The 10,136-nt window shown below is 33.0% G+C and overlaps 1 protein-coding gene across 1 annotated transcript; it reads right to left on the bottom strand.

The window, feature by feature from the left end:
• Nucleotides 1–6,235: 6,235 nt before the first annotated feature.
• On the bottom strand, nt 6,236–9,916 carry LOC126716997 (uncharacterized). Its single transcript, XM_050418135.1, has 7 exons — nt 9,472–9,916; nt 8,596–8,682; nt 8,247–8,504; nt 7,950–8,114; nt 7,773–7,826; nt 7,495–7,641; nt 6,236–6,941 (listed from the first exon to the last, which is right to left on the bottom strand). Exons 1-7 carry the CDS (start codon nt 9,646–9,648, stop codon nt 6,564–6,566), a joined length of 1,266 nt encoding a protein of 421 aa, XP_050274092.1. The 5' UTR covers nt 9,649–9,916; the 3' UTR covers nt 6,236–6,563.
• Nucleotides 9,917–10,136: the final 220 nt, after the last annotated feature.

Below are 10,136 nucleotides of genomic sequence, written 5' to 3'. Positions count from 1 at the left end.
TCTACCTTATGTGCATAGACATACGATACAAACTTTATCCATTTATTTTCTCAAAAAAAAAAAAACTTTATCCATTTAAGTTTTGATTCAAATAATACAAATTTAAGAATACTATTTAGTTAGGTTTGACTTATATTTTGCTCATTTTTCTATATTGTGTGAATAAACAGGTGAAGCAAAACCTTATCCATTTAAATTTAAGCTTTGGTTGAAACAATGGGAATAAAATACCACTATCGAATTAACCAGCAACAAAAGATGGGAATAAAATTCTCTTAAATTTAAAACTTAAAGCACTTTAAATTATTTTATTGCTAAAACAATCAATTAAGAGGATTTTATCATAAACTATGTAATTTTAATGATATCTCGTAATATGTATCAAGTTTGTTTCAAAGTTATAAGTGCATATGTGATTTTTTTTTTTTTTTTAATACAATCCATGATGGAGTTTGACGGTTTTATCCCTTCTGCTTAGAGCATTCACGTCTCAAAATGCAAAAACACTACAATGTAAAATAGATAACAGTGTAGCTCAATTTCAACAAAAATGCTGCCACGTAGTTATTTATTTTTGTTGCAAATTATTAAACTTTCTACAGCATTATGTAAAATTCTCTCTCATCTTTCCTCTACAGACAACCAAACCACAATATTGCCTCTCTCAAAGCCGCTGCTGCCAATGACCATTTCCATAGTCATCAATGATAAAGCTACCTAAATTTTCAGAATATTAGATTTAACCATGAATCAAAATTAGCTTTATTTTGTAATTGACTATATTATTTATATTACAAACCGCCTTATTAGAGCATCCGTAGCAGATGTTCCAAAAATTATGCCATTTTACCACATCAAATGCCTACTTTATTATTTTACCACATCATTTTACAACATCCTATTTATTAGATGTTTTATAATTCAATTCTATACATTAAAATAATATTTACTACACATTAAAATAATATTTACTACATATCAATACAATAAACAAACAACAAACAATATACCACATCTCTTCCGTACCGTGGCAAATTTGCCACGGTACTGTTCAATGTTGCAAAAAAAAAAAAAATTTACCACATCTACTAAATGGGCTAAAATTGGGTTTGGTGTGGGATATGTGCCAAATATTTAACATTTGGCACATATCCCACATCTAGTGTGGGTGCTCTAAGAGTCAGTTTATTAACACAACTTAAAAGAGTAGCATAATTTCATTGTAAGAGCCCCCAAGACTATTAGCCATGTAATAATTCAATTCAATTTGAAGACAAATGAATAGATAAGAAGGGTATTGGGATGTAAATTGTTGTAACTATTTTTATTTGAATTTAAATTAAAATGCAGGGTGTGTGGATAACATTGAAACTGCTGGTAACTGCTAAATGATGATATTGGGAGAGAGAAACTTATTGGAGATGTAAAATTGGATGAAAAAAAACTGCTTTTCAAAATTTATTTAAAATTTAAGAGTATTTAAATTAGTAATTTTACATGTTTAACCACAGTGTATATATATATACTTTCTAAACATGTGGATTTGAGTGTAGTGGAAGTCCAAACATGTTAAGCCCCTTGAATGGTATAGATAATAATTCAACCTTGAGAAATGCATTAATATGCTTGAATTATGAGCTTGTCAGCTATATGAAATGATTTTTCAAAATCCTTATTTATGACTAAACCTTAATTTAAGACACCAAATCATGATGTAATTCTCTTGTTCAATTGATAATCCCACCTCCCCTTCTTGCACTATCAATCAATATATATATATATATATATATATATATAAAGCTCTTATTCGAATCAAATTGAAAAAATCTAGTATAACAAACTATTCAACAACTTCTTTGCCACAATTGTGATGTAGCAAACTGTGAGTGGTTGTTTATTACTTACACATGAATCCACTATTTTTTCACACGACTAAATCTAAATTTAAGACAAAGTAATCCTCTGATTCAAGCAAAATATAAACAAATAATTATATTAGGGATGTTACAAATTTATTAGGTAAGCCTTACAAATTTATGTATGAATTTTTAAATCAACAACAAAAAAATAATTAAAAGATTTATTATTATGTTATTAATATGATCAATTTATATCTTTTTTTTAGAGATGGTTTCAACTATGGGTTCCATTTCTGATAATTTCTATTTATCGTCAGATTATGACATCAATTAGTTTTTAATGTAAGTAAAAATTAAACATTATATCTTTTATTCGACGACAAGAGATCTAACCCCAATTTACATTCATTTATAAATTTTTATTGTAAAATGAATAATAAGTTAATAATATCTTTAGCATTTGTCTAAAACAAAAGAAAGATAAAGTGGATAATTCATGTGGCATTGTTCAACTTTTCTGTTCACCTATAAATATCATAAATTCATAATAATGAGATCATGTGGCATTAAAATTTTACCACTTAAAAATTAGATTTTTTTTTTTCTTTTCCTTTTCATTTTTTCTGGCGACAACAGTAGCAACTGTGTCATAAAATTGTTAACATTTTCATATTTTGTTAAGGAATAGTGAGACACTACAATTAATGACACTTCAAATCCGGGGAGTGGTATGTATTCGAGGAAGACCCATAACATTAAATACATCATGATTTGCACCTAAGTAGTAAATTGCATTTATATATGTTCCAACTCGACCACCATTCTTTTTTTCTTTTTTTGGAAGCAACTCGACGTCTCGACCATCAAATTACCACGCAACAAAGAAATAAATGTACACTCTTTTATGAAGACATCAATGTTTTCCATGAGTTATGCATCCATTTCTATCCAATATAAATCATTTATATAGTTTAATTTCTTCACCAAAAAAAAAAATTCAAAATTCAAAATATGTACCATGTTTTTTTTTTTTTTTCCTTCAATGTTTGATGAGACAAGGATTTTTTATATGTTGCACTTGAATCAATTTTCTAGAAATAAAGTCATTTTATTTTGAAAAAAATAAGACATTTTTTGTTAAAACAATTGGAATAGAAGTAATGTAGCTATGAAGGTATTCAATATAGAATTGGGTAGTTTAGCATTAAGAGTAAGATTGGCTATTAATTTATCTAATAAATATTAGTAAATAAATAAATAAAGAAGAAGATTGGCTATTTCATCTATAGGACAATTGAAGGACGGGTTTGTGTACATAGACAGCATCTACAATAATTTTTTTAACAAAAAGATGGATGAATAATAGAGATTTATGGCTTGCGAAAGCATGAAACAATCATTATATTAATTCCAATACGGACAATAAAAGTGAATGAATTAATTAGCGAAAAAAGTAATTGACTTGGCAACTTTGTAATTAAACATTTCACTGTCAGAAAACTTCATTCGTGTCGTCGAAGGTTTCTTTTAATGTTACATAGACACCATGCATGATAATTGAACACGTTTTAATTAATTAATGAATATAAGTTAAAATACGATGGTATAAACTAGATTGTCCTTTTGTTATCTAAAATCTAAATTACCTTCTACGGTATTTATTTTTTTTAAATTATTTTTTATTTTTTTAAATTATCTTCTATGGTCATGCACTAACAAAATTTCCTATAACCATGACTAGGAAATTTGGAGGGTCTTTACTTTTTTCTTTTCTTTTTGTTAAGAGATAAAAATGTAGACCAACACACTCTAGCAAATCCTCAAAAATCCAAGGCATTTACGTCATACTGGATGAGCAAATGTAATTTCTAGTTTGGCATAGGCACTATGAGAGAGTTAAAGATATTAGAGAAAAAGAGTATAGGGGTGCTGTTGAGAATGGTCATATGATACATCAGAAACTAAGGCAATTGTTGGGGTAGGCAGATAAGCAAAATATGTTCTCACCTTGTCCTCTCTTATGGGCAGAGAAAACACAAGCAGAACAATATAAGGCTGGTTGGTAGGGATGCTAACAGCACACATGTCCTTTAGTGTTAAGATGGCTATGAAGGTAGTCATTAGAGAATAAGGTAAAAAAAAAAAAAAAAAGGGGGGGGGGGGGGGGTGTGGTGGGGGGGATAATAATGGATACAAGTCACTCTTTGGAGAGAAGTAAATTGAACAACCAATTAGAATGTGACATGTAAATGAAAGGTTTTTAGAGAAAACACATATCAAGTTGGGTTTAACATGTGTTAATGAAAACCCAACACCCAAACCGATTACAAGGTGCTCTACACTTCAAATTTTGTTTTAGATTCAATCATTTCATATCATATTATATTGGATAAATAAGGTGCGGGTAGAATGATTGATCAAGTGCGATGTGGAAAATTTAGGACAATAATAAATTTTGAACAATGACAATGATAATGATTGGGCAGAGAGAGAAAGAGAGAATAATGCTTCTACTATCGGTTTTGCACATAAATATGCAATGAAGTGTCATATGCTAATTCCAAAAACAAAACAAAAAACCTTGAACTGCACAAGAAGGCAAGGGCGCAAAGGCCTTCTATTCAATGTCATAAATAAACAAGGTGACTGCATGCGAAGGTGGGTTTCCAAATAGAGGCTTTGGAGTCAACATCTAAACTTGGCCCATATGAACACTATCAGATATTAATTACTCGTAAGTGCCTCGTGGAGCATCATAAAGTTCACAACCAAACATGATAAAGGAGAGTCAAAAGGGCCATTTGGACCCAAACCCACTCTATTGACACAAAATGGTTATGTGGGCTTGAGATGCACTTTTTTCCAAAGCCGATAGCATAGAGAAGCACACCTCCCAAGTGTTTACCGATAGCATAGAGAAGCACACCTCCCAAGTGTAAACACTTGGGGGAGACGAAGCTTCAAAATCAGGCATTTATTAAAGAATATAGAGGCATCGTTGTCACACGTATGGGAGCTTATACATGTGGGTCCTCTGTATATATAAGAGAAGTATTTTATATATAGCAAATAGTTTTCGACACTTAGGTTGCGTTTGGGATTAGAGATTAAAATCAATCATTTTATTATTTAGTTTTGGATTAGATTATTATTTAGAGTTTAAAATCAGTTTGGGATTAGGTTGCGTTTGGTACTGGCTGAAAAATATAGTTTTTTAATTTTTTTTTTTTACTATATAGCTTATTTTTGCTGCTATTCATAGGTCTCATTACAATTTTTGGTACTATTTATGGGTCTCACTGTACTATTTCAACTAGTTTTTAGCTTTATTTATAGTACTTTAAAAAAAAGTCAACTTATTTTACTATTTAGCTTATATGTATATGGTAAAATTGTTTGCTAAAAAAGTGTTTTGTTGTTTCTTCCCTTCTACCAATACAAACAACAAATTGTCATCTCTTATAGAGGAAAATGGGGAAGACTTGTACTATTTGCTCAAATTTTCAGTATAAATATTTATTGCTAGAGGCATTTTTTTTTTTTTGATAAGGACTAGGTAGCCATTTTTCTGCTGACAAAGGTACCAAGAAATACCCCATTTCACTCAAAACTACTTCTTTGATGGGTATGCTGGAAAGCATGTTAAGATTTTTGCTCGGTGCTTTTTTAACTCATACAACTCCTTTAAAGGTTTTTTTTTTTTTTTTTAAGGTACAATTGTACTTTTATCCAACTAATTTTTTTAAAGTCTAATAAGGCAATGAATGTAAACTTTCTAAGACAAGCAAACTAATAAATTTCATAGTTCAACTAACAATGATGGACGATGGTAGGTCTCAACCGTAAACGAGCTTCTGTCAACCCAAGTATCATTACTGCTTAAAACTAATTCACATATAGAGCCATCTATTCTTCTCAATCAAATAATTATTTTGAGGAAAATGAAGTAGCCACTTGTCTTCCAATATAATTTAGGCGGTTGGATGAAAATGACAAACACCTAGATCATCCTATAAATGCATTTAGCTTTTAAGATCCTTTTGGTGAAGGAATCTAAGTTGTTAGCCCCATTTCTGATCAGATAATGGAGGAACTTAGCATAGACGTTGAAAGCCGGAAAGGATAAATATTTGTTAATACCAAGTGACTGGCTAGGGTGTGGTGGTAACAGAAGTGGGGCTCTTTACAAAAGGAGATGCACAAGTGATATGAAAAGTTCTGCCATCCACTCACATGCAAGACTGATCAAAATATCTTTTCAGTATTCTTCAGGCCCTTCTCATCAAAAAGCAAATTCGAAATTGCTTCAAGAAACAAGATATAAGCTTCTCCACACAGATGGAATTAGAATATCCCAATTTGCAACAGAGTAAAGGTTTTTCAGCTCAAACACCAATATTCATTCATTAACAAACCACTCCCAAGAGAGGAGTAAACAAACAAATAGAATACAGAAATTTATAAAGGCCTGTTTCTTTTAGGCTTTTGAGAAACTTTGGCCACCTTCCCACCACTTACATGGAGAATCTTTTAAGTAAAAAAAACAGAGTCAAAACTTCCCACTACAGAAAGGTAAAAGGTTACTGGTTATAGCCCCACCTAAAGAGTAAAAAGAGAAGGGTATACAAGAGAGAGAGAGAGAGAGGCATTACACTAGATTGAATGATACATAAGAAGATTAAGAGGGTGAAATGGGGTTTTTCTTCAAGCACAATTTGCATTTCTACCAGGGCCTCCATAGTAAAAGAACTGGCCCCAATCCCCATTTCTGCCTAATTGGACATCATAGCAGTTAGATTGCTCAGTAAAGGTACCAATCCCTTTGGGAGCCTTGAGATTGTTTGAGCTATCAACAACTTGGACATTCCTGAAATAACTTGACTTGCCAAACCCCTCCTCTGGAAAATGACCACTGCCCATTTGAGTTGAGGTGTGCTGACCACCAGTCTGTGAGTTCACAACTTCACCACCCCACTCAATCATGGAAGCACTTTCAGCCAAGTATGAGAATAGGAAAGAAGGCCAATAACCCAATACATAGTCATTGCCAAACTGCATCCACCAATGCCCCTCTGTTGGATCCTGCAGAAGTTCCCAAAAACAAATTATAAAAGTAGTCAATTTTTTTAAGATATTAACAAAGAAAAAAAAAAGGATTTTGTCAGGGCACTTGTTTCACTCAAAAGGGGCACCCAAACTATGTTAACCAAAGGCAATGAAAAGCTAGAATAAAATTATAGTGTTATAAAATGTTTTATGATGTGCAAAAAAAGAAAAAGGCAACTCTAAACTTTTCAATGTCTGTAAGTAATAGTTTTCTTTCATCATTTACAGTGAGTATCCAAATCAATGATCAAAAGAAATTGGCAAAAGATTCTAAACATCAGAACTGTCCAATGATGCCTTTTGACTCCCTACCCTCAATTATACATGGAGGTACTGATTTTGCTGCTGACAGTGCCAAGGATCAATTTGCACATCTAATGGAAGTACCCTATGACAAGGACAATCAACATTGACGCTCACATGCATCCATCCTTGGCAGTATCAGCTCCATCTACCTTTCTCAATCCTATTATTATAAAGGGTGATCAGTATTTTATCAGGGGCCGAGTGAGGGTGCTTTGGCCTTTACCTTCCAGACAAGTATACTAATATCATATTGGGAATTGCGAAACGCAGAAACAGGAGAGATGCTTGCTCCCATTGCTATCTGGCTGTTAATTTGAATAAAGCCTGAGCAGAGGAGGTTGTAGCAACCTGTGGCTTGGTATGCATCACTCTGAAATACATTCACAGAAAGCAAAGTGTGAGAGGAAAATCCATCAACATATCTATTAAAATCAACAAAAGGCATACACAAAACGACTTGGAGTTCAGGAGAAGTTGAAATATGAAAGCTTAGTAGCTTACAGTCCAGTAGGTGAAAAGTCTTGTATTGTTATCACCATATAGATCTGGGCTAACCTGTTTCATGCATGTTCAGGTAGTAATTTAGCAATGGGCTTAAAGATTGAAACAGTGTTACCTGTTTCCAATTGTCAGTTTAATTACTTTTTTGTCAAGTCCAAGTATTTATTATAATAATACCTGCCACCCAGCTTCAATGCTGTTAAGATCTTCGCCAAAAGAACCTCCTAATATCCAAAGCTGAGACAAGCTGAACTCATTAGGCTGTTGTATTTTGGGTTCCCAAACATTGATGGTTGCTTTTGCTCCATAGAATTTATCTCCTTGGACATAAGCTATTGCATGCTAAACAACCCCAAAAGAAAAAGACCAAACAAAAGCAACAAAGAAATTAGAAACAATTAAACATGATAACAATGAGAAAAGCCACTTTACCACTTTAAAAAGAAGAAAAAGGTCACAACTTTAATTAATTACCTGATGACCGCTCTGATTGATGAGATCAGGATCTGCTGACCTGGGCTGAGGGGCGGTTCTTCTCTTCTTCCTTCCATATCTTTTGATTGAGCTTGCTCTCAAAATATCATCCTCCTTTGTGCGCCTAACGGGAATGGTGCCCTCAGGGCACTTGCCATTTTGGTGCCACAGCTGTTTAACTGGGCTTGATCTTTCTATGGGGTTTGCTGCCACTTTGTTCTCATCAAATAGCCCTTCTGGGTGGTAACTAGGCCTCATCTGATAGACCAAAAAGACCAAACAAATTAGTAGCAGTTTACAAAAAAAATTTGAAAAAAATCAAGGAGATACATAGGTGAAGATTCTGGACCTGAATTTTATGGTCTTTAAGGAATGGATGATCAAAAGCTGGCTGGTGAGACATGTGAACACAATCTATGACGTCCCCATCTGGACTCTGCTTAAACACAAAATGTCAATAAAGTAACATGAGAGATACACTATGATGAAACATTTCTGAAACACAAATTTTCTCACAATATGAAGAAGTTACTTTCAAGTGATGTGAAGGGGATAAATTAGAAGCCATTAAATTAACCCAAAAAGAAAAAAATAATTACAAGGATTAAAATGAATAAATAACTTTGACTGAAGTACACAGTTGTATTTATGCAATACATCTCTGCTTGGTTGCAGAGACAGTGAATCAATTATCATTACAGTATTTTTTTTATTAAAAAAAAATACTGAATATTGCCCCATCATATATTTTGGTGATTTTCATTATTGTTTCAAGTTCAATAAATACATAAAAGAGAAATCATTGTAGAGAGAGAAAGTCAGAAAAAACGAAATATAATCAGAAAATCATTGCTGCCTCAAAAGCCTGAATTCCCACGAAAAATGCTACATATTTTAGGTGGAAATTATAGAGCAAGACTGAAACTTGAGAAATACCCATTTGCATATATGCATCATACTAAAAAATTACAAAAAAAAAAAAAAGCATTTTTGATACTTCACTGTCTATAATAGCAAAAACAAAAGGCACCCATTTCACCAAAACAACAGGAAACACCAACTTTCAATCAGAAAAAGGGTATTCTGTCCTTCACTTTCTCTCACTTTCCTTCATTTTCTCACCGTCCAAACAGAGGCCAAATGGTATTTTAAAAATTAAAAAACACACACACATACAAGAAAGTTAGAGAAAAGAGAAAGTAAAGTGTAGAGAAAAGAATGGGACCTCAATGCTTTTCACTGCAGGCTTGTTCAAGCGGTTCAAATGCTTCTGGACCTCAAGTTTCTGCCTTGAAGCACTCAATCTAGCAGCACAACACATTGAGATCAAACCCCATAAGCAGAAAGCCACTGCCAAGCCTCTACTTGTTCTCCCTCTACTACTAAACTGAGAAAGACCCATTTTTTTTTCTCAACACCACCTCTAAAGTTAGTAGCTTTCTCACACTATACACAAAGCTCAAAACCAGTGCAGTTTGAAGCAAAGGCTTTGTTGTTACTAGTTACACAACCATTACAACCTTAAGCTAATATGAAGAAGCTCTCTCCCTCTTTTTTGCTTATCTCACCAAACCTCAAAAGCCCACAACTTTGGCAATGGGACTGGTTCTTGTTCCACAAAAAACCCAATAAAAACAAAACCCCACTAGTGCTCGGTGCCCACCTCTCTCTCTCTTTAAAAAAAACCAATAACTTTCTCTCTCTACACTATGTCATTTTCTCTCACTTACTTTTCCATTAAAAACTATCCCTATTTGTTTTTCTCTCTCTCTTTCTTTGTCATTTTGCCTCTGCTTTTTCGCCCATTAATAAGAATGCCACACTGTCCACCTCTCTTTCTCTCTCTAAAAAAAACTTTTCACTTTCTCTCTCTAATTGCATGAGGGGCTA

Source organism: Quercus robur, chromosome 1 (assembly GCF_932294415.1).
Source record: "Quercus robur chromosome 1, dhQueRobu3.1, whole genome shotgun sequence".
Classification (NCBI taxonomy): Eukaryota; Viridiplantae; Streptophyta; class Magnoliopsida; order Fagales; family Fagaceae; genus Quercus; species Quercus robur.
This window is presented reverse-complemented; position numbering and strand designations above follow the sequence as displayed.

Excerpts from the sequence above, each read along its gene's own strand:
- LOC126716997 (XM_050418135.1), bottom strand. The coding sequence starts at position 9,648 with ATGGGTCTTTCTCAGTTTAGTAGTAGAGGGAGAACAAGTAGAGGCTTG. Across the intron at positions 8,683-9,471 it reads CTGCAGTGAAAAGCATTGAG|AGTCCAGATGGGGACGTCAT; the intron begins GTCCCATTCTTT and ends GTGTTTAAGCAG. Across the intron at positions 7,827-7,949 it reads GCATTGAAGCTGGGTGGCAG|GTTAGCCCAGATCTATATGG; the intron begins GTATTATTATAA and ends TGCATGAAACAG.